At 40.6% G+C, this 24,143-nt stretch overlaps 1 protein-coding gene across 15 annotated transcripts in view; it reads right to left on the bottom strand.

Moving 5' to 3' along the window:
- The window catches only part of auts2a (activator of transcription and developmental regulator AUTS2 a), a 273,760-nt gene that overhangs the window by 162,406 nt on the left and 87,211 nt on the right, over window positions 1–24,143 (bottom strand). For 11 of the 15 annotated variants that reach the window (XM_088279612.1, XM_088279609.1, XM_088279617.1 and 8 more), the window contains one exon: window positions 7,053–7,157. In XM_088279612.1, the coding sequence (XP_088135738.1) occupies window positions 7,053–7,157 (105 nt within the window). The remainder of the gene's footprint in view (window positions 1–7,052; window positions 7,158–24,143) is intronic. The other 4 variants (XM_088279615.1, XM_088279616.1, XM_088279619.1 and 1 more) reach the window with 1 other exon arrangement.

The following is a 24,143-nucleotide window of genomic DNA, read 5'->3' as shown; positions in this document are numbered from 1 at the left end:
TTGATAAGTCAAAATGGATTCTGGCTGAGCCTATTTATGTCATTCCTGAAAACATATGGATAGGATTCAGGCGCTCAATACTTTCAACCTTCAACAATGACATTCAACACCACTTCTTCAGTCCATTAATCTTCCATGAGAATAGATTTACCATCCCCAGCAGAAACCAACTGCATTCAGCCAAAGCAGTATTTACCACTTCAACTTACTCTGTATCACTTTCATGGCAAAGGTACCGGAGTTTACTGGATAAACAGTAACATAATAACTACAGTTAAGGTCACAGTGTTCAGCCAATTCGTCGCATTCTATTTTATCTTCATGGCCTCTGGGTGTAGTAAATAATTAGCGGAGATAAACTAGTAACATCTATTGTCAACCTGAGGGCTCTTCAGAGGTCACTGCACACAATTCTAATTATATTTTTACAGATCCAGGCAAGTCTGACTAAAACATTTGTGAATGCATGAAGGCAGGCGTGCCCCCAGCATTTTTAGACAAGCCATCCAAGGGGACCTCTCACAGTCCCCTGACAGACATTTGGCGGTTGAGATTTTGGCAGGGCAATTGAGACCAAGCATAATTTTGCCCGACTGCCATGACACAATGTGTCACAATCTGTTCATAACAAGCTGACTGCGGGCGATGAAAGTGGGAAAGGGACAGCTAAATAAAAAAAAGAGTGAGACAAGAGAGAGAAGTGAACTTGTTTTTAATGTCGGACTACTTCCTGGGAGACAGCCTATTCATCAGGTTGATTTGAGGGCTATGTACCATGGACCGTTTTTAGCTCAAAACTAAGTTTTGGGACACTCGTTTATACAGCGAATATGACTTGGAGACTGAAAAAGATTACATTTTGAAAAGAGGTCATATTTCAACTGAAAGTGAGGACTCATAAAACGCTTCAGTAGGCTTGTAACAATAAATTATTTCCTATTCACATTAATTTGCATGAAACATTCAGGACAGCGCAGATGCACAACAATTTCCCACACTGAACATACAAAGCCTAGAAAGTGTCCAGTAACTGCCTTGTGCTTTAAATTTTCACTGCACAATACTCACCATGGTCTTTTTTTTTTTTTTAAATCTTGAACATCAGTAAAACATTTTTTAAATGAAAACTAATACTAAAACTAACTAAAAGTTAAACTAATATTTATTGATAAAACAACCCCCCCCCTGAAAAAGATTATTTCATGAATAAATGGAGGGCAGGGAGGGTGCCCAGGTCGCAAACGGAGGACGGACTGGCAAAATAGCGGAAAGTGCCCATCTCTGGTTTCCAACATATAAATTTGTGGGCTGTAAATTTCCTTCCCAGTACCCTTACAACTTGACAGGAGATGACACAATAAAAAAAGGGTAATTGTTTCATGGCATTTATTCTGCCTTGGCTTGGAACATTATAAATCTTTAAAAAAAAAATCTAGTGAACAGTCAAAAAGATTGCTTCTCATTTCACACTGTCACGCCACACACACACACACACCCACCCGCATACACACCCCCACACACACAGTTTTTCACCAGATATTCAATGATAATGAGCTCATTACAGGTACAACAATCCTACTTTCATATCTTGTCTTTAATAGGAAACATTTCAAATCAGTTAGGGGCAGACAGAGAAAGTGCTAATCGATGCAAGCAATTACAAGTTCTGTGTCGGAGCAAATTGTCCAGCATATCAGGACACGCAGGGTGACTGTGACCTCATTTACATCTGAGTGTCAGGCAATAATTGGAGAATGTATTGAGGTGGGATGGGCACAGTACGACGTAGAGCAGCTCCACTCATGTTCCATAAACAGGTTTGAAACTATGAATCAGCTCAGACAAGACGCAGGAGGAAATGACCGTATAGCCAAGCTTAAAAAAATAAATAAATAAAATAAAAGGATATGTTTTGTAGGCACAGGCCGATCTCATCAAAATAGTGATCTTTACAACAACAAATATACTTTATGACAGTAATTGGTTTCTAAAAGCTGTAATTTCAGCATTTAGAATGGTTTTACCACATGCACATTGAATTCTGCAGAGGCTGTCATGTTCTCACCAGAACGCCAGTAATAACTAGGTCCAGTTTCACAAACCGTGGCAGAGACTTTGGCAGTGTTTAGGGTTGAAACCACTTCAAACGCGTGAGAAGATGATGTGCTTGACTTTAAACAACATCACTTCCAGATGTTTCATTACAAACCAGCGTTCCAAGACCTCAGTGAAAGCAAACCCTCTTATGTATGAGAAGCCAGTGATGACTGGCGGGGATATTAACAACGCGCATTTTACATTTTGAGGGGAAAAAGCAAGTAGTCTGGTGGTAACTTAATTCTACAATTACAGCAACGTACTCAAATGCAGGGACTGATGCGTTAAAAAAAACAAAAAAACAATTACATCAGTCTGTTACTTTTTGTTAGCAATGCAGTCATTTAAAGACATTTCGTAATAAAGGTTGGGCATGCACTTTACGATGCATTTAAATAATCTTGCAAAAGCATTAAGTCGTAGTAAACCACTTTTTATAAAAAAAACAAAAACAAACTTTCGGCAAAAAGTATTTCAAATCATTTTATGAAAAAAACACACAGTAAAACAAACTTTTGTGGCATTGAAAGATTTCACAAGAACCTCCGCGGGTCCTTGTATCTTTAATTCATTCACTGCCATTACGGATATAGAAGCCAAAAAGTAAATTTATTTTACCTGCGCTGGCCGTGAATGAGTTATTGTTCCCCTTTACTAATAACTAAACTGAAGACTGTATGTATATTCTCAGTTTAATTATTTAGTGGATGCTCGACAGATTGACACACGTCCACATATCCTCTTTCTGACAGGAAAGGTCTGATAAGTTCAAAATCTTTCCTACTCTTATACTGGCTTTGCCGCCCCCACACAGGCCAATGTGTGACTCGCTGGTCATTTTATTTCATTTCATTTCCATTCCGCCAAAGCACTGATTTATTTTTGGACTTGGCAAAAATCTGACTGCTTTAAAATGGCGACTTAAACCTAGACGTTCATTCATTATAGTCTGCTTCTTGTACGACCAACCGGTGGGTTCTGACCAAGCACTACAAAGCTTTCTCTATTGCACCCCCGTCTTATCAAGAGCCTTGGGTACAAAAAAAAAAAACACACAAAAAAAAAAGTGGAGTAACACGCTGTTTACTTGCGATCTCAGGCCCGTAATTGCCAATTTATTTGATAGGCAGCTGGGTAATGATGGCATTTCACCCCTTGCCACAGAGACTAAACAGGAGTGATTCATCCCAAGCTCCCCTTCCCTCCCTGATCCAGATGACTCCCTCTGCTTGGGACCGCTGCTTGCCTCAGTGCCTGCCACCCAGACGGAAAGGGGTGGGGTGTGGTGGGGGGGACGGCCGCCATGTCGGCTTCAAACAGACCCAAAAGGGAACCCGGCACTTCAGAGGAAATGCAGCTAAGCCTGCCAATTTAGCTGGGGTTTTGAGGGTTGAGGCAAACACAGCCGACCTGATATGCCATTTGTACGCCTTAATGAGCTGGCGGGATCGGGTGAAAAGGGAAGAACAGTGCGAGAGAGGAGGCTGCCAGACCTGACCTCCTCTGGCCTGTATCGTCCCTCCAGCCAGCGCCAGGTCGCCCAAAAAAATAAAAAATAAAAAAATCAGTTCATTTGCTTCATTGGCGCATCATTGCACCGTGAGGGGAAGGGAAGCAAATAAAATTTGTGATATGTTGGTCTAATGAATAGGTTAGGTTCAACGACAGATCCTGTCACACATTAAATGTTTTTGTGTCGTTTTGCTTTGTCTGGGTGCACCAACCCTGCTACTGTATATTTGATCATGTTATATAAAGAACACAACAAAGCAAGCAGACTCAAAAAAACAGATGACCCCTTTGGTCAATTATTAGTCGTGATGGGAAAATGAAGCTTTAAATTTGCTTCATGAACCAGTTGTATTTTTGAGTCCTCTAGATGGCACTGTTGGTTGAGATAAAGGTTTTAAAAAATGGCAAGTCATTGTGCTTTCAGCCCAATGTTGAACATAGAGTGCCATCTACAGGAGTCCAAAAATACTACAACTGGTTCATGAAGCAGATTTGAAGCTTCATTTACTGATTATTAGTCAAAACCTAAAAAAGGAGACTGTTTAGCATCATGGCACCATGGTGATTATTTCCCCTCTATATCCTTTTGCTGCAAACCTCACAGCTCGGCAATGGAAACTCTGACGTGCACCTCCTTGTGATGTGTGAAGTAGGTTTTTTTACAATAATGCTGGAAGGGAACTTGTTCAGGAACTTGCGGGGACCTGAAATGAAGACCCGCACAGCATGACTGTCTAAAGTGACGGGGGACTAAAAGTCTGTCGTCATGTTTCCCAGCTTTCAGCAGCTCTTCTGACGGCATGCTCGGTGTCCTGCGCGGTGTTTCGAGGCGAGGGGAGAAAAGGGCTGTGCTTATTTGATCCTCCCGAGTGCCTCAAATGGAAGTCCAAGTGGAAGTGATTATAGAGAGGGTGACAGAACAAGCTAGAAAGTGCGGATTGCGGTGTTTCTGCTTGAGAAAGCCTATAATTTTCAATAAAAAAATAATAGATACTCAGTGTACTTTATTTTGAGTTAATGTTCTTTTCCAAAAACTAACAAAATAACATACGGTGTTGTAATTCCTATTCTGGTCATGAATAATTGTAACAAAAACATTTGCAGAGTTGAGCGACAGCCATTAAACAGAAGTTCAATATTCTCACAATATTTTCTTTAGGCTAATAATTTATTATTGACGGATATTAGAAATGTGAGAAGTGGCAGCCATCTTTGTAGAATTGACTAAAAAACAAACAAAATAAACAAACAAACTGAATGAGCACTTAAAAATGCCTCTCAATTCCTCCATGTAATAAATACATCTGCGTAAAAACAACTGCTTGCTGAAGTGCATGCGCCATTTTTGTTAGGTTTTTAGTGCAAGTGACGGCCTTTGACACGTCAGCCAATTGGAGAATGTAAGGCAAAACTAAAGAGTCAGGAAGAATGTTGAGAAACACTGAAGTTATTTGAATGAGTCTTTTGACCAGATTTTTGATAGGCGATATCACTTTAAAAAATTCCCGAAAAAGGATATTTTCTTCCCCAAGGCAAAAAAAAAAATAAATAAAAATATCAGGAAACCATTGTTTCTCATCGTCACCATTCTTGGTGCTCTGGTAGAAGTGGCCATTCCAGCCAAACTCAGCATTTTGACGGAAAATTGACAAACCATGCCATGTTTCTACTGATACATAATTATTAATATTCCCCAAATTAGATCAAGTCATTCTAGTGGAATGTCCAATCTTTCAAACAATACTGGAAAACAAGCAGTTGTACAAAATGTGAGGGGGTATGAAAGGTTTGGCTTCATTCCTCGATATGTTCGAACCGCTGCGATGGATAGTGAGAGTGTGATGACATTTGGTCTAATCCAGTCTTGTTAGAGTCTCAACAGATGACAGCTGTCTGGTTTCATGATTGTACATTGCATTACAGCGACGGTAGTCGCTCGCAAGTTCGGTGTGCGCTGCGGAGGCGCGAGCTGACATAAATCAGCAACTATCATTTCAATTTCAACATCAAATTACTTATTTCATTTCATGCCCAGTCAAGCGGCAAAGCTACATGCAGAATCGGTTTTGCTCCAGTTGTTCGGCCATGTCTTTCTCAAAGACTAGCTCGTCTCGCAGCTGACAGCTTTAATTATGGCCAGAGATCAGATTGTTACACTGCAGATTCTTCATACAAATCAAATCATGTGCGTATGTGGGTGGCCACTGCATTCATGTCCAGAGCTTTTCTAAAAGGACCACGGACCGAGGTCAGAGGTAAGTGAGGTGTACACTCCTTGGACAAAAGTATTAAAACAGTGACTCTGAATTCCTTTCTTTTGGTTGCAGACTGAGAACATGTTGGTTTGACATCAGGAGGAATATAAGAGTATGTATAATATAGGAAATCATTATTTCCCTTTTTATTTGGAGATTTTATACACAACTGAGATTTTTTTGCGACAAAACATTCTTCAGGGGGGGCAAAATTATTTCTTTATTATTTTTATTTATAGTTTTCTTGCCAAACCATTCTTATTACGTTAGGACTGTGCATAATTGGCATTACATAACTTTTGTATTCTCCTTTGCTAATTTTTCATTCCAGTGTATTATTTATCCTGTATTTGGGTTCACATACCAGTCGGTCGAGAGAAGAGAAATTTGAGTAAAAAACCAAACCCCGACCCTCTGATGTGAAGACAGCCCTGCTTATCTGAACTAATAAAAGATACGCAACACAACTGAAGCGCCCCGACATAGCCTGGTGATTTACTCAGTGAAGATTTCCCCCCCCTCTCTCTCTTTTTTTTTTTCTGTCGCGGGCCAATAATTTTTATGAATAAGGCCAGAGGGTCAAGGCTGGATGGGGACCAAGATGGTGTCAGTAGGGCGTGGGGCTGACTGGCAAAAAAGGGTCAAGTGCCCAGCTTTGAGTTGTGTGTGTGCGTGTTCGGACAGACAGACAGCACTCCCCTCGAATTAATCTCCAGATGCAACATATGTTATAAAGCAATCAGCATCCCGTGCTTCTTGATCTTTTTCCGTCTGCACTGCCAGATGCATTGGACTCCAGCACTCCTTTTTTGGGGGAGTCCGAACGGCACACAGTAACAATTCGGAGTTTCTAAGCAGTTGGAGTGAAGCAGTGCACGCGCAAAGTGTTTCCAAATGCACCCAACAATTGGGGAATGGAGATTTTAGGTGCGAGTCAGAGCTCCAGTGTTCTTTTTTTTTTTGGAGGGGGGTCAATTAAATAAATAAATAATTTATGGAACAAATGCAATTTATAGTCCCAAAATTACGGCATTTGTATCTTGGGGGGATATGAACAACTGACCTCTTGCTGACATCAGACCTCTTGGCTATGGCTGGTCGCTTTCTCCATCCAAAATTCATAGTGATGTTGGACTATAGCGAGTTTGAAATAAAAATTAAAATAAAACAAGGCTTATTGGTACTCACATCTGTCAGTCGGTCTCTGGAGCTGCTCCTCATGGAAGGCTTGGACTCTCCACTCACGCTCTCGCTGTCGCTCTCTTTGCGCTTGTTCTGTCCTGGCTTCAACTGCTTGAACACAAAATGAGACCACAGGTTAACAACATGAAGATTAACAGGTCCGGCTATACAGTGCAAAAGTTGTCGGCCAGAGAAGACCTCCCGCAGAATTCAGTGTGTGGGAACTGGCGGGAGCTGAGGAGAAGTCTCTGTGAATGTGCCTTGTTCCGTGGTCCTTTCGACGGCCGTCACAAAACTTGCCAATGAAAGACGCCATCTGATATCGCAGTATGAAGCTACTCGCAGCTCATGAAACAGAGCAGGGACAAAGCCCCCTGCAGAACCTTTAAATGGAGCCACTATCCTTTCCAAGCAGACACCACATGCTGAGACAGCAGGAGCTCTGCAAGTGTTATTCTCTAGCCACTCAGTTGGAAATGCAGCAAAACGAGTAGAATGGAGAGGACAACGGGCCAATCCACAAGCTTCTGAGGCTCTTCAAAATATGGAGAACAATAAAAGACTCATGGGAGAGTGGAGTTGAGTGGAATGAGGTGGTTGTGTACTCCCTGTCCAAGTGTGTGATTGAAGTCCATCGAAAGTGTCTGTGCTGTCTTGCAGACCAGACAAACACTGCAGGTTTCATTTCAAAGCACATAAAAAAAAGCTGGCTTTATGGGACAGTGCAGTAAAGTGCGGCTCAGCCACTTAATAGGAAAAGTAGAGAGATGCTCTGCATGCATAAAGAGCTTGGACAAGAAGATGATGGCACATTATTCCTGCCTATTTGAAAGGGGGAGTGGGGCTTCAGAGCCATATAAACTGTATATTTTCCACCCACTCCTTTCAGGGTATTGGCCATCATTTGGTGTGATTAAAGGCCACAAGGCAGGGGACTAGTGACAGAACTCTTGAGTTGAGTAGATAATTAAAATTATTTTTCTCCCCCTTTTCGGTCGACATTAGTCGAGTGAAAGGAATTCTATTCCTTGAGAGAATTGCATGACGGTTACAGGGCGGGTGGATTCGCCAGAGTTCTGAGCGCGATAAGAGAGTCGCTGCACTGGGAATGCCTGATGGGCTTATGTTCCTGTTCCGTTGTAGCTACGGCTGTGTGTGTCAGTGTGTGCGTATGGTCAGACAGAAATGAGCAAACGCTGGAGAGAACCAAAAGCATTAAGAGCACAGACCCAAGGCCACCAATGCCCTGTGCTGTGATAGCACTAATTACATATAACACATTTAATTCCCAACAAAGCCAAAGCACATTGTACTCCTTTTTGTGGAAATGCCACATTGTCCGAGGGGATTTCATGGACAGTTACAAAGAAAAAAGGAAAATAATATCGTATTCACTCTGACCCAGAAACTGATTCCTCGTGGAGGGGTTGAGCTATCCTGACTATGTTACCGTGTGAAGCTCCTTTGTCATAATCTGATGGTCTGATCATACTTATTCCTCAACATTCCCATTTAGAATATGTAGAGGAAGGTTTAGGAATTCATAAAATAACACAGTTTACATCAGACGCATTACAAAAGCTTTATGGATGCAAATACTGTACGTCTTGACAGTAGTGTTGAGTTTTGTGGCTCTTTAAGTGCGACACCTGGAAATATTGGGATTTTAGCCAACTAATTGGTACTACATTAAAGTGTTAAGCACTGAGTTAATAAAAGTAAATATAAGAAATGTGAATCAATGCCTTTGTTGGCTCCGCTGTTGGCCTGACGCCGCCTGAGCTCAAATGGAGTTTGCAAACTTGGACATTGGGCCCAAGAGACAAATCTCCCAGGTTAGCTCAATGCTAGCGCTAGCTGGTACGTCAGAACACAGATGGATTTTAAATTTTGCCAAGAGCAAAAAAAAAAAATAAATAAAATTGTACAGCGAGGGATCATGGAAGTTCAATTCAGGTATTTAGAAACTAAAAAGGAAAACCTTTCTGTAGGTTAATACAGCTGTATTAGCGCATCAGTTTACTTTCCAATATGTTTTTCTACTACTACTGAGACATTAGAAAACTCCTGTTTATTAACAACACATAGCTACTGTATGGACAGACAAATAAATAAATAATCACCAACTGTTGTAGTTACAGCACTAAAACAAAATATTTATTATGTTCGGCGATTTAAGTCAGAACTGAGCTTTTCTATTTTTGTCAGGACTATCAAAGATTTTGTGGTGTGACATTACATTAAACTGTAATTTAGTTTTTTGTTGTTGCGTGAGCAAACACCAGTCCTGAATTAAAAAATGTTACCATGATTTGTAAAAAAAAAAAAAAAAGATAAAAATGCAGAGTAGTAAAAAGTGACAGCATCTTTACCTTTTCAATCGTAATTTAACTTCAAGCTGATGCTGCAGTATTGAAACTGCATTGATATTCCAGTGTACCTCATCAAATGACAAACCTTGCCTTTATTTTTTTTTTTACTGAGAATAATTAAAAAAGAACTTGTCCAATAAAGACATCCTAATAAAGTGTGTCTCATCTTTCAAGGATATTAAATAGCTCCGGACCTGATTACACAACTATTTGAACACATATCCCTCAGCTTGTTCGCTTTAATTTGCCCCTGAGCTTCTTTAAATGACTTCAGAGACTACATTTTACTTCCTTTTTATTCACCTTCTCTTTTTCCAATGTCCTCGTGATGAATTAATTTATTTTCAGGTCATGATGAAGGCACAGCTAAAGCAAATAGAGGGAACTCTTGTAATTTAATGCCTTTGTGCGTGACAATAAATCTGAATAAGAGGCCTGTGTCGGTCGTATGTGGGACCTCTCTTATTAGCAGCTCTGATGTGATTGCTCCCGCAAGGCAGGTAGGTCTTTTACACATAGCCTCAGTTTTATCTCCAATAACAAACAGCGCTACTAGTGCATTTTATTGCATCCAACCCTTATCTATAAAGCTGAGGAAATGACTTTGCCTGCATAATGTATCCTAATTTCTTCGTGGTGAGATTGGAGAATTATCATACGGGGTCAAACACATACACAATGATTAAAAGATTACCCTGGGCCTGTATGTGTAACAATTTTTCAAAGTAATGAATAATCCACTTCGTATATTTGAGAATGTACATGCGTTACAAGAATATGAATCAAAATTAACCAGTTGTATTTGAATGCCTGGTTTGTTTTGCTGCTTTGGACACTGCAAAAAGAGTTGATCTACATTGTGAGAAAGTACAGAGGAGCAAAGTTACACAAACAGTAATCCCCCCCCCCCCCCCCACCTCCCACAAGAACCGTTGACATTTCGTTTGAGGTGCATGAGGAGTTTAGAATTAGCGGCCTCCCAAAACATCGATTTATACGCCTAACAGTGTTAAAAACGAAGATGGCTTGGAGAAGCTACTGTCCATATTTATACATTACAATACATCCTTGTTTATGTAGCGCTTTCACAGTAACAAAGCTCTGTACAAAATATTTAATATTTAATGGCACAGCAATGCTCGTTTTTGACGCTGAAATTATTTGACACTGCTTATGAACCTATCGAAGATGAAGTAGCCTAGAGCTCGTAAATACAATGGAAAATACTTTCTTGACTGATACTAAGAAAGTGGAGGAGATGTGATACAAGTGAAGTATGTTTGGCAATGCTGTATTTCATTCGAAGTGTACATCTACATGATTAAAAATGCTGTAATCACGTTTCTGCCAGAACCGACCAGAACCGGAGTGATGAATCAGAGAGCCGATTATAGCAAAACACCAATAAAACAATATTGGCGAATATGTATGCATTTTTTTGGAGGGTGGTGTGTAAACCACAAGTATGAGCGGCGGATTTGAATGACAAAAACTGAAGAAACACACACACATTTTCTATGTCTCCAAACATGCCTTGCAATATGCCCTGAACTTTGACCAAAGCTTTCTGGCTTATCCTCAAGGCATCTGAAGATACAGAGTAAAGGCAATCAAGCACTTAAGTATGCTCTGCTAACATTTCTAACCACAAATGCATTTAAGACCGAGCCATGCACAACCAACCAAGCAACCCACCAACCTTATGGCCCTCATCAGTCCAAAAAAAGAATTTCAGTAAATGTCGAGGGCTGCCTTCTCTATTCGAGCCTCTGCGGGATTCGGTTGCCTTCAACATCCTGGTTTCCCTTAGTTACGCACGGCAGCAGCTGCAGACCTCGGCAGTAATAAAACCCAGAACAGTTTAACATCTTTTATTGTTCTTGTGCGGCTCTCAGAACAGCTAACCTGTACTCGCAGGATCTGGCAGTGAGAATTCCACCAGGGCGGCAATGAAAGAGGATCTCATTTACCTAAAAGCGCTTATGAATTTTTAATTTGCTTTAACAAGTAAATTAACAAGTCCCTCATTTGGGAAGTTTTATGGCGGCTTGCCACTGAGGGAGAACCATGAAAGTTTTATAGATAATCCACTCGCTGGGAAGCATTGCTGATAATAAATTGTCTATTTCCTGGGGCATTGTCGTACTCGTTGGTTTCCACTGACTACACTTTGAATATCTCTTTTTACGCTGCCTTCAGAGGTCTATATACTATGGTTATTAAACTGCTTGTGAGGCTCACTACTCTGCAGTTAAAATGAACAACTTGAGGAATTCTAGTGGACTTCACACAGGTGATTACATGTTGCCTTCGGGGACTCAATTGCCATACATCACAACGCATGAAACGTAACTAAAGATGGGCCTTAAAGCCTCGGTATAAATGATCCTCACAATCTGTAGTATATTCAGTACGACTCCTGTATATTGGATGCATTCAACCACTAGATGGTGGCACACTTTTAAGGTTATGGCAGTATAAATTTTGTCACAGGCTAAGTAGAGTAATCTGCTGTGATATATGTGGTTGATTTTTTTTTTTGCGCTATTTTAAGTTTGTCATTAAAAACTGAGGTGCCATAAATGCTATTAAAAACAAGACTATAGAGCAAAGGGGTCCAACCAGTGTATTGTGGCCATCTGTGATATTATTATATGTGACATTAGTAGTAGTAGTATATAGTTTGTGTACACTACATCTTACACAGACTATCAATCTCATGGCCAAAAAGCATTCTGAGCTGAATTTTAACTCACTGATCCATGCTCTGTTCTCCCAAGCTGGAGACTTGGTGACTGCGTAGGTTCGTTTCCCGAGTTAGATCGATGCCGCAGTGAGTAAATCACCGGTTAAGAATATACGCGTCTGTGAGAATTCAACCCCATCAAATGGTCGATCGCGGGAGGTTGGCAGCTAAAAAGTACAGTTCAGTCAAAATAAGGTCGGGCACCCCCTGCCTTAGAGTATTTTAAAAAGGGTATTTCTAAATAACAGATTGCGCAGATTGCAGGGTTGGTCTGGAACATAACCCCCGCGATGCAGAGGGGTTTAGTGCAAATAGTGAAACACCTTCACTTGCTTGACAACAACAGTTGGAAAGTACTGCTCCGGTTTAAGACTCATTGAGCTTTATCAAATGAGACTGGGAAGTGAAAAGGGGACCTTAGGGTTCGTCAGGGCCAGTGAAAGAGCTGACAAGAGGACCTACAACATCTTTGTGACAGCGGCTGTGTGGAGAGCCCACCAGCATGGCCGGACGCTGACCCGGTGCTTTGCTCCGAGGCCCGGCTGCTCTAACTGCCACAGACAGCAGCCCGCCTGGCCCTCGTGCCACACTCCGTCGTAGCCTGTCACTAAGCATCAGCCCTTTGCTTCCATTGCCCCAGATTTGTTTATTGTTAGCTCTGTGTGGGGGCAAAAAGGTCACAGGCATAGTCCAGTGTGAAAATAACCCCTAATACCACTGTGAGCTAATCATGGTGACTAAATGACATATCAGACATTCTAAGCATGTTTACTGTACTCTCAAGCCAGTTATTAGCTTGTGGTTAAGATGTCATTCACAGCTGGGTCGAAGCCATTCATAACCACGGAGAAGCAATATTTCCTCTCCTTTTCAATCTTCTAACATCATTGTGCAGAAGCAATCTCTGGAGACCTTGTCAGACATCATTTTCCAAGCAACGGATAGATCAGTAAGGCTACAGAGGTGGCTTTTTTAGCTTCTGTGCTGGAATGTGGAGCCAGAGCAAGGATATGAGCCACTGAGGACTAGTCACAGTAGCCGCAGGGTAAAAGCATCTTGAGCAGAGTGGCAAATGGAGGCTTGGGGGGAGAACAAGAGGATGGGGTGTTGCAGGGCTGAGAGCACTGCCTTGATCTCATCAGTCATACTAAGGACTCCATTTCCTCCACCGCAAGCTGGAGGCTACTGAAGTTTGTGGCTGCATTTATCTATTGCCATAAATCCTTGATTTATGACGACATTACAGACAAATCAATATGCTTTTAACATCCATCCTCTGGCCTGCGTCACAAGCACCCCACTCCTCTCTCACAAATGGTCATATAATGCTGTAGTCTGGTGCATTGAGTTATGGGGACAATTCCCAGATTTAATAATGAAAGGCGCTAGTGGGGAAAAGTTAGTGCTGAGAAGAGGGCAGCAGGAGACATACACTCTCAGATCATATCTGAACATCTTGTTATAGAGGCCAAGCATGGCAGTAAAATAACCACCCCTGCCCACTTTACACACCTCCAATTCCCTTAAAAGGGATGGGGGAGGATGGGGATGAGACCAGATGAATGCTCATCGCCACATAACTACTCATCAAAAAATGTGTGCACAATTAATTGCATGGCTCCCCTGCTCTTCAATCTGTGCTACAAAGTTATTACTTCAATATTGGCTTTTAGAGACCCATCCAACTATAGCCACAACTAGCGTGCCAAAAAAAAAAAAAAAAACTTCAAAAAAAAAAAAAAAAAGAACCCAGCTCCCAGAGCATGGACGGCCTTCAATAAAAAGAGGTATGGAGGAAAAAAAAGACAACAGAGAAAAAGACCTCTCCTAACGGCGTGCAGGGGCTATCATTTCTCTTTTTTATTGCCATTTATTTTCCTCGAGGAATTCACTGCCAGCATATTGGCAGGCCTTCCCGTAGATAGATGCAATGAAATTTAGCACAGACACTTAACACTGGGTCAAGCCTTGTGAGCAGCTCATGTGGTAGGAATATGATAGACAAAGCCTCCAGTTTAGAAAAAAACTCCGATTTTTTGTTACATATATAGTATCAGGACGCTAAACATGTCAAAGATTCTCTGATGAAAAACGGGAAACCATGTGCCCTACCTTGATCATGGCTGAGACGCAACCCAACTAGCTCGCAGCTAAGTCATCACGTTTAAACGCTGCCACTATGAAAGCAACGAGCCACTTCTGAAATTCAACAATCAATAAATTATAATTGGTCGATAATGACTTTATAAGAGCACAAAATGCATGACAGAAAATCGGATTAGCTAATACAATGGTAGCCGTGGTAACTGAGCCATGCATAACAATTACGATTTGAACCTAACCACTAATGAAATTGTTGCATTCATGCAGGGACTTTTCATTACTAAGTAGCAAAGATAGTAAGTGAAGGTCATGGGGTCGCCCAATGAGTTCTTGTTAGCAGGTGGATATTGAGGACAGACGGTCAATGATGTGCCGCGAGCGCCGGTATTAACCAAAATGAATGATATTATCTCACCTTAGCTGCATTTGGCTCCATCTGCACTTCTATTCAAGGGATTAGGGGAGGCTGTAAAAATAATGGCAGGATATACATTTCCTATTCGGCTGACCTGAGTGCATGCCGAAGGCCGGCTATCATCAGTAATCTCCGCAGTAAATGTCCTCATCTAGCCACCTTCCCAACATTCCCATCTGCCGTTATCAAGTCATAAAACTATCATAAAATAAGCAGAGTTTGTCTGCGTTATTAGGATTATGCTAGCAAACATCTGCTCGGGCAGCTTTTAACAAACCAACAATGGGTGTCAACACACTCGCAGTGAAACGACACCATTTCAGTCGAAATGATCATCATGAGAGGTTATTCACAAGTAACATAAACAAACACTGTTATGGATCAGGGTGTAAATTGGTCGACAAAGCCAAGCTGATGACAGACCATCGTCCATTAACCGAATAATTGGATTGAACACGTGTCAGAAATTGTATCACATGGTGTGTGCTACGAAAAAAGACAAAAAAGAAAAACCCTCCAAAGATCTTTCAGTTTTTCAGAGCTGTGCTGGTTAGCACGCATCTGCAACATTGGGACCAGTGCCTCTGGATTGGAAAACCAAGGTTGTGGTCCCCTTTTATCAGTGACGGGTTGTGCATTTTACACATAGGCCTTCAGTGAAGTCCTACTTAGTCCAGCTTTCAGTTTTGATACTTAAGTTACCCTTCGCAGCCAAGTAACAAAAGTCTGCTCTTATGGACACGTACTAAAGCGTAAATAAGATTTTGGACTTTTGATAGAGGCTGACATTGTTTCTTAATTACGATTAATAACACTGCATTAATCGTCTTTTAAACAGTTTTCAGATTAGTAAACCGTTTTATTCCGCATATGTTCAAATAATGAGTTTCCTAGCTATTTCCGGTCCTATAAATTACTTTTGTTCTTACGAATTTCTGTTTTGACGGGGGAGGTTTGAGGTCTGCAGTTAATAGAAGTATGGATGCATAGATGGTCAATGGCAGGGAATGAGTTATACTAGTTCAAGACTACTTTGAAGACCTGATGGAAAAAAAGTATGAAGCAAAACAGGATTACGCGTCCTATGATTCCTATACAGATGCCACGTGCGTGGTATTGAGCTTTTACTGTAATTTAAGATCCGACAGCTTTAAGGAAAGCTTCTGGTCTCGCAAGACTTTACAGCATTGAGTGGACTGCTTGTACAAAAGCCGCCCCTTGTGTGTCGCAAATTCCAACACACCGGGGACTAGTTATAGCTGAGCCAAGTTCTACATCACATGTAGCACGTAGGTGGCTTAGTGCTCTTTATTTATAGGATTGTTTTATTTTTTTTCCTTCTGTAGTACTGTTAGTGTCTTTCAGCAGCCATTAGAGAGCAGGCAGGACGAAACTATTACTTCTCGTTGCCATGCCCTTATTCGATTTGTATTTTTGTCTGGGAGAGTAATGGTGTTCCTTTAAACCATAAATCAAGTGTACACCAGTTTTGATTTTGTTATTTTTTTTTTTTTAATATATTTTTTTGCAACATGTTTTATTTATCGCACTACATCTTGCACTATGTCAAGCCTTTTTTGTGACAAAACCAGGCTCGGCGGGCGAATGCTGTGCAAGTTCTGGGAAAGGCTTCAAGAGCTATGACATGAAGGCAATTTTGCGTGTAGAATTACTTCTTTACTATTATCAATACACCCCCCTGGACATGCGGAATGGTTAAAAGCCGCGATGTAATAGAGCATCGTTTCAGTTTTCACCAGGGCCCAAGACAAGGCTGCTAACCTTACTATTAAAGACACCGACAACCTTTGTCATTGCAATCAGCAGAATGCCTGGAGTGATAAAGTGTCGATACTCCGCACTCTCCTAGGTCATCACCAGTGACAAGGCCCTAAGTAATAACACAGCGTGTGCTGCCTCTCCAACGTAAATGCTTCAATATTTCTGCTTTCATGTCCAGATTTTTCTATTTGGATAGAAAAGGGAAGATATGGCATGTGGGAGGTATCAGATAGGGGGTGGACTTGCGGTGGTGGGGTGATGAAGAATGGCTATGTCTTTGCACTGATGCTGCCTGAGAGAGAGGTAGAATAAAAAAAGAGGTGCTACGAAGGGAGAGGGGGTGGGGGGTGTCTGATAAATCGAAAATGACTGGCTGCCGAGTTGTAATCTGCCAGCGCCAAGCCCCCTGTAGCAACAAGCCAAATGAAAAAGCACGCTGACAGGCCAGAGAGATGAAGGGCCTGCGGTAGATTACGGAGAGGAGATGGCGCAAGGTGCAGAAAAAGGCGGTGGGGGTGCGGGGTGTAAACAGAAAGGAGGGAGGAGGACTGATCTAACATGGGGGTGGGACAGTTTGTTCTTGTTTACAAAGGTGTTCGGAGGACGAAGACAGAAATTAGTCATGACACACATGCATGAAACATTCACATCCACACATGCTCATTCACCTTTTCTATTTCAGGCCAAGTACAGCACAGTTTTTAGGTTGTTTCCATATCATAACACATTAATAACACTTTATTATGTAGAGTTATATAGAGATATATATGTATGCCTTATATATATATATATATATATATATATATATATATATATTTTATTATTAGTTCGTTCCTACTTGTTTCATGGTTACAAAATAGTTTGTGGTGCATCCCATCACTCTGACATCTCGCTTTGCAAGTGTGTTCTGCATAACTGTGGTGTCCAACAAAAAGGTACAGTTTTGTCTATTTAATTTCCCCTCAAGGATAGTAATTAGTATAATTTAAAATGAAAAAAAAAATGTTTTGTCACAAATAGACATGGCCAGGTTTTTTCTTAATTAAACTAAATCAGTAGTGCCTCTGTTGGTTACAACCAAGCCGTGCACTTTGTTACGTCACAACCATGATTCATCAAATGATCCGTTTGACACAATCAAAATGATCAAAGATCAATTAATTGACTAACCAGTTCCTATGCTCATCTCTTTCGAAGCGAGAAAAATCACTGAGACAATCATGTCTCGTTGCAATAAGCATGTAAATGTCACAAAGAAAGACATACAAACCAATAAATGCCCTCCTTTGCTGTGTCACGTTATGCTTCTTTGTCCAATTCACCGGCAAATTACACTGCGATGGGCTGCTAAAATGTCACAGTATTTATTTAGATCTACGACAGCTATCGCCATTTTTTTTTTTTTTTGGCTTACAAACTCCTCGCTGGAAAACAGAATCCTGGAAAAATAGAACGTGTGTGAGGGTCTGAATGCTATCAGCTGAAAACAATGTCACTTAATTTGAGGCCATATCATGCATTTCTCACATGATGTGTTCTCTGCATTTTGACTAAATGCCAACAGAACAGGAGTGTGTGTGGGGGGGTTGAAGACCCAAGGAGGCAATTGTCCTTCACAAGCAGGTGAATCTCGCTGTGACATCGAAATCCGACACAAGAGCTCCACCTACTGCAAGAGCCTCTAATGTGCCCGTCCTTCTCTTATTCAGACAGCCAGGCCGACTGAAAGGAAATAACAGTGCAAATAAACAACATGATACTATTTATTTATTATTCATAATAAAATGCCGGACTGATGAGTATAGAATTTGCAAGCAGCTAACAAAGGTGCGTGACGTGTGCCCGTTCACTCCCTTCACAGTATTAAATTTGAAACTCTGATGCCTCCTTTACGCTGTGAGTCAGTGTGCGTGCTGAGAGAAAGAGTTAGTCTGCCGCACTTTGGAACAGGCCTGCTCACCTTAACACCCAACGGATCTCTCTCAAATGAAATGCAAGGTCATTTCAGCAGCCGCAGCAGCGGTGAGCCCAGGACATGACCACTGGCATCGTAAGTGAGCACTTAATAAAACTCATGTGGAAAAATAACTTAAGATGGTACAGGCAGATCCCACCCACGAGCACCATGGAGGGCAAAGCAAATAGTGTGTCTGCACCATCCAGAGTTTACACATCTACATCAGATGAGCTGCATATATTTAGAAATCACCCGTGGCTCAGCGTGAGGTCTGATGAATTCACAAACAGCGGGAAGCAGTGCCAGCGTGCTTTCAACGGCATTATCAGCAACTCTTTGTTGTTTATCCATTGATGCTTTTTTTTTTTTTCCTTACCCCTCTCTGCCTCACCACTGCAGCAGATATGCCCAGGAAGGAAACTGGGGCTTTAAAGATGGAAAGGCTGGATCCCTCCCCACCCCCTACCGTCTCATTTGTAGACCCATGGATCACAGTGGGACTGTCAGAGAGAAAAGCCATCTTCCTCACAGCATGGCCGCTGTTTCACTGCAACACCGATCGGCTGCATGCACCCTCACTTCCTGCACTCCCACTGGGCTATTGAGAAAATCATGACTGAAACTGAACCGTTTCGATCCCCATCGTCATTCCTGGTTGTGGTGCTGAAAAGAAAAATCAATCTCCACTCATACCTGGGAACAGAAATGATTTTGACAGCTAAACGACGCAAAAAAAAACAAATCTGATGAATTTCCGAGAGGTGTTGACTGAGCCAAAATGCTGGAAAAATGATTTGGATGAAATTCACTAATTACTTTTCAGCAAAGTAAAGCACAATGCCAATCTGTCGTTTAAATATGTCAACTGTATCGGGATGACATCAGACAATTCACTGGTTACTCAATGCTCATTCCATTGTTCTAAACCAGGGTGGGCAAACTTTTTGATCGGGTTCTAAAATTTGACAGAGGGGCCGGACCAGGAGCAGATGGATGGAATGTTTTGTTAACCTCACCTCATTGGAGAAAAAAAATACATTAAATTTTAAATGAAAGTGAACAAAATCACGACCACAATACATATGTCTTTGAAAAACCACAGTATTTAGAAAATAAAATGTTAATTTTTTTCAAGTTGGGCGGGCCGGATTAAAACGTTTAACGGGCCGCATGTGGTCCCCAGGCCATAGTTTGAACACACCTGGTCTAAACTACAGTTCCCCTTTCACATTGTGCGGTGTTTATCATTCACCTTTTGATTAAAAACAATTTTTGGTGGGACATCATTGAACATGTCAACTTTCCAAGCCATTGTTGGTGCTGGTGGATCGCTTACTTCAAAATGTTCCGATTTCTCTGTGGTAATTATTAAAAACTGGAGGGAGGGAAATGACTTGAGTCTGCTACTTGGCGATGACAGTAGTCTACTCAGACTTTTGTTGAAAATAAAAAGGAAAAAAAAAAATTCATCAAGTATATCTCATTGAATAACCCACTGTGTAAACGCGAGGCTTGCCAAAGTTTTCGGGTACGGGTTGAGATTGTCTGAGTATGTGGAGGAAAAATAACGTCATAACTTTAATCTACAGGCAATTTCCAGAACAAAATTTCTCATATGAGATAAAGCCTTTACAGAAGTAGAGCAAGATGGCACTGACACTTAATCAAAGAAATACTGAGGGGAGTAAAGTGACTTAGTTCCACCGTGACAGCTTTTTGCATTGAAATGGCTTTGAACTGTGCAGTCTTCCAGCACCGCGTTATCAACCCGCAATTGAAGCATCTGAAGTGTTATAGAAAAAGAGTTTCCTGCCGTTGGCATGTAGCACACATCACTTTTCAGCCACCACTAATTATCCACGGAAAATATATCAGACATGTAATGAGATATCAAATGTGGGAAAAGCGGGAAAAAAAAATGTCCATCATAGTGGCGAATATGCTTGAGTCCGACTTCACAGAAATACGACAAGCGGTTTGGAAAGAAATGCGATGTGAAGTCTTTTAGCATTTCACTGATAACGGGGGTGGCATTTTCAATGTTATGACTTATGCCGCTTCAATGTAAACGAACCTGCTTCCATAACACGACCGACCCGACCTTGACAGCAAAGCTGCATTTTGTCTCAAAGATAAGACGGCCATGCATTGTGAACTGAAATAGTCCTGAGACAGACAAAACACTAAAACCGTGCCCCCAATAAACCTTGTGAAATGTGCATGAGTCAGCACACGGGCGACTTCCCACATAATGACAACTGTGCTGAGCGCAAAATAAAACTAAACCAAGGTTGTGAAGTATTGTGCTACAATGATTCATGACCTCCAGGCGTTTCCATTCCCAATGCAGCTTTTCACCCACCAAGACTCAATAAAGTTTGTTATTCTTTCACTCTTCACAAACAGTTGTACATAAAAAAATGATAGTGCAGTCCTTTAATATACACAGTAACGGAATGAGAATAATTTTATGTTAGATTTATTTGAAATGGAGAAAAAAAACACATTAAGCAGTCAAAGCTGGATGCTTATTTTGAATGACGGAATGAAGGAGCGCTATATTCTCGTAGGACAAAGAAAGACACCACAATGAGGCTAAAAACAAATCATTTAAAAGGAGCCCCACGAAACAAGTCGGTTTTTCTACTCTTTTTTTTTTTTTTTTTCAATAAAACTTTTCATTTTAAATTGCTTGTACTGTATATGCGTCACATACTTTATAAAAGTAAAACATATCTTTCTAAGCCGAGAAGAACAGCACCAAAGAGCTAATGCCCAATTCCCCGTGGGACATCTTTTAAACACACGAGTTAATAATTCAGCACCGTCTGAACTGAAACGACCGAATCCGAACGAGGGCTCGGTTCTCTCATGTACGCTGCACTTTCTTTCCCCGTCCCACAAGAAGTGCCGATGACACTTTTCCCTGTGTTCATGACTGAGACTTTTTTTTTTTTTTTTGTGATTTATTTCAAGCTTTCAGAGATGATTTTCATTCCCACAGCAAGACATTTGGTTGCTGCTGCCTTTCTTCCCAGACTGGTATTTTGAACGCACCAGCATGTCACCCTCCCGTTGACCTGTTGGTGGTGCTACATGACAACATATCAGGATGATGAGAACCCAACGAGGACTGTTTTAGTCATCAATTATTAATCATTATAATTACAAAACGCAGGTCACCTTCATAGGGCCAAATACATGCAGACATAAATTCCTCCATTGTAAACGACATTCTCATTACAAGCAATTGTTTCCAATCATCTTTCCATTTTACTACACCGCTTGTAATAATTAAGGTCATTGTTGAGCTGGAGTTTATATTCTAGATGAGCTTTAAGCAAGAGTAATACCTGGGTTGCCGCACAGACACACGTAAAAAATTCCAACCCAACGGCCAAGCCTCATAATTCGATCCATACATGGAAGCATCTTTTTTTTTTTAATGTTGCAATTTAGTCATGTTTAATTCCAAACCATAAATGACAAAAAAAAACACAACGGTTGCATCATGTAACCTGATAAATTGAACAAAATAAGATGTACTTCACAGTATGATCAGTGTGCATTTTTGTTAACAAGAAGGCACTGTTTTGATACTTCCCTGAAGATAATTAAAAGCAAACTTTTTTTTCTTTTCTTTTTTTTTAAATGATCAATTATTATTAAGCTGCTCGGTCATGCAGAATGGAGGCGCTTTATACCATCCCATGCCGGAAACATTTTTCTTTGTAACAGGAGTTTGATATCCTTGGTCTGAGGTTAATTATTTTGCGAAGGACGTTTATTGGCTGGCAGGTGCACAGGACAAAGTTTCAGTGGGGACAGATGGAAGGGAAAAAAGTGAAAATCGAGAAAATTAAACGCAAAAACAGAACAGCGGCAGTTATAAATTCGGCAATACTGTATAGGCCACTGGTGTCAAATACAAGGCCCGGGGGCCAGATTTGGCCCACAACCTCATTTTATGTGGCTCGTGGAGGGCAAATCATGTGCGTGAACTTCCTGTTTCTAACACACGTTCTTCACTTTTAACAATATTGAAATACGAGTTATTGCCATTTCCTTGTAACCAATCCTCCCCTTTTAAAAATTGAAGAATTGTTGAACAAACACTTACTGGCTTCTGATTTCAAAATTGTCTATATCTATCTATCTATCTATATATATATATATATCTATATATATATATATATATATATATATATATATATATATATAAAAATATATATACATAACGCTACGTGCGCTTGTGCATCCTAATGGCTGCAATCAGGGCCCGCATGAGCGAGAGGAACGAACAAACGAGATACGATACAATACACTTACACTCTTCAGAATGAATACACCTGAAGAGAACAATCGTTGCTGTGATTGCCTTCTTAAAGAACCTTTTCATTGCCATAAACAGAGCCAAGAAGCTATCAAAGTACATGTGCCATTAACATGCACCATTAAACCATGTTTTATTTACATTCTAGGGATGCATCAAGGGACTTCAGAAAGCACAAAAAGAGAAAGTGCTTTGTACTTGTGATTCAAAGTAGGGAGCATTATAATTCATACTGTTTTAAATGGGAAGTCAACCCCCCTCCCCCCAAAAAATCTTTGCAATAAAAGTATCTATTTGCCTTCACTAGTGGAACCATGGCATTTTGATTAATATTTAATTTGCGGAATATGAGTTAAGCAGGAAAATCCACCTGTTTTTACCCATCTCAGGGGGTAGCCGTTTTTTCACTTATGTCGACTGAAAAAAAGACCAATGACGGCACACCAGTTTCCTTTTCTAATGGATGGCATTCAGTGTGGTCTCTGTCTTGGTTTCATGAAAATAGCTGCAAACAAGTACTATAGACACACAAGTGATTTAAGGAACTTTGAATTAAAAGATGACAATGTTATCAGCTAAAAAAAAAAAAAAAAAAAAAAGTGATAGGACCATGTGGTATTCTCACACCAGACCTCGAGATGATTGTTAGCACACTTCATTACCCGCAGTACAGTACATACATTGAAAGATGGACGAACGAGCATTATGTGACACATGACCACAGTATACCTCACACAAGCTCTGTTCAGTATGCGTCAAAGAATTTACTTTGCTCATTTTTTTCATGATTGGCTTTTTTGGGGGGGGGCTTTTAAAGGCACTTATTCCAAAAAAGGAGAAGGAGAATAAAAAGGCCAGGAGTTACAAATTGTAAGTAGTAGAAATTTTGCTAATTTTTTGGGGGGGAAATAGTTAATTGAGGGGTTGGAAAAGTACAGCAAAAACCTTCGCTAAATTGAGAGCACTGCAGAGAAGTTGCAGCTCTTGCTTCCTAACTGACTTTTACCAGTGTCCATATGCGTGTACATAAATGAAAAACATCTAATAAAATAAAAACAGTGAATATTTTATATTTTATTTTGACTTCATGTTCTCTGTGAGGGCCAGTCAGAGACTGAGCAGACCGGATGTGGCCCCCGGGCCGTAGTTTGCAACGTGGATAACTTTGAGATAAGATTGTGTTTTATTATTTTTACATCTCAATATTAACAGCATGACAGTTTCCTTAACTGTTGTTAATTTTAGAAGCGTGAAAGTTTCACCCTGGAATTTTATATTTGTGCTTGAAAAAAAATAATGTGCTTAACTACTTTTGAGATTTAAAAACAACAAATTTAAAATGAATGGTAAAAGTAATTTATTTTTTAGTTTGATTTATTATTTATTAGA

This window comes from Idiotropiscis lumnitzeri, chromosome 17 (assembly GCF_059441095.1).
Source record: "Idiotropiscis lumnitzeri isolate Australia: NSW breed Sydney's pygmy pipehorse chromosome 17, RoL_Ilum_1.0, whole genome shotgun sequence".
NCBI lineage: Eukaryota > Metazoa > Chordata > Actinopteri > Syngnathiformes > Syngnathidae > Idiotropiscis > Idiotropiscis lumnitzeri.
This window is presented reverse-complemented; position numbering and strand designations above follow the sequence as displayed.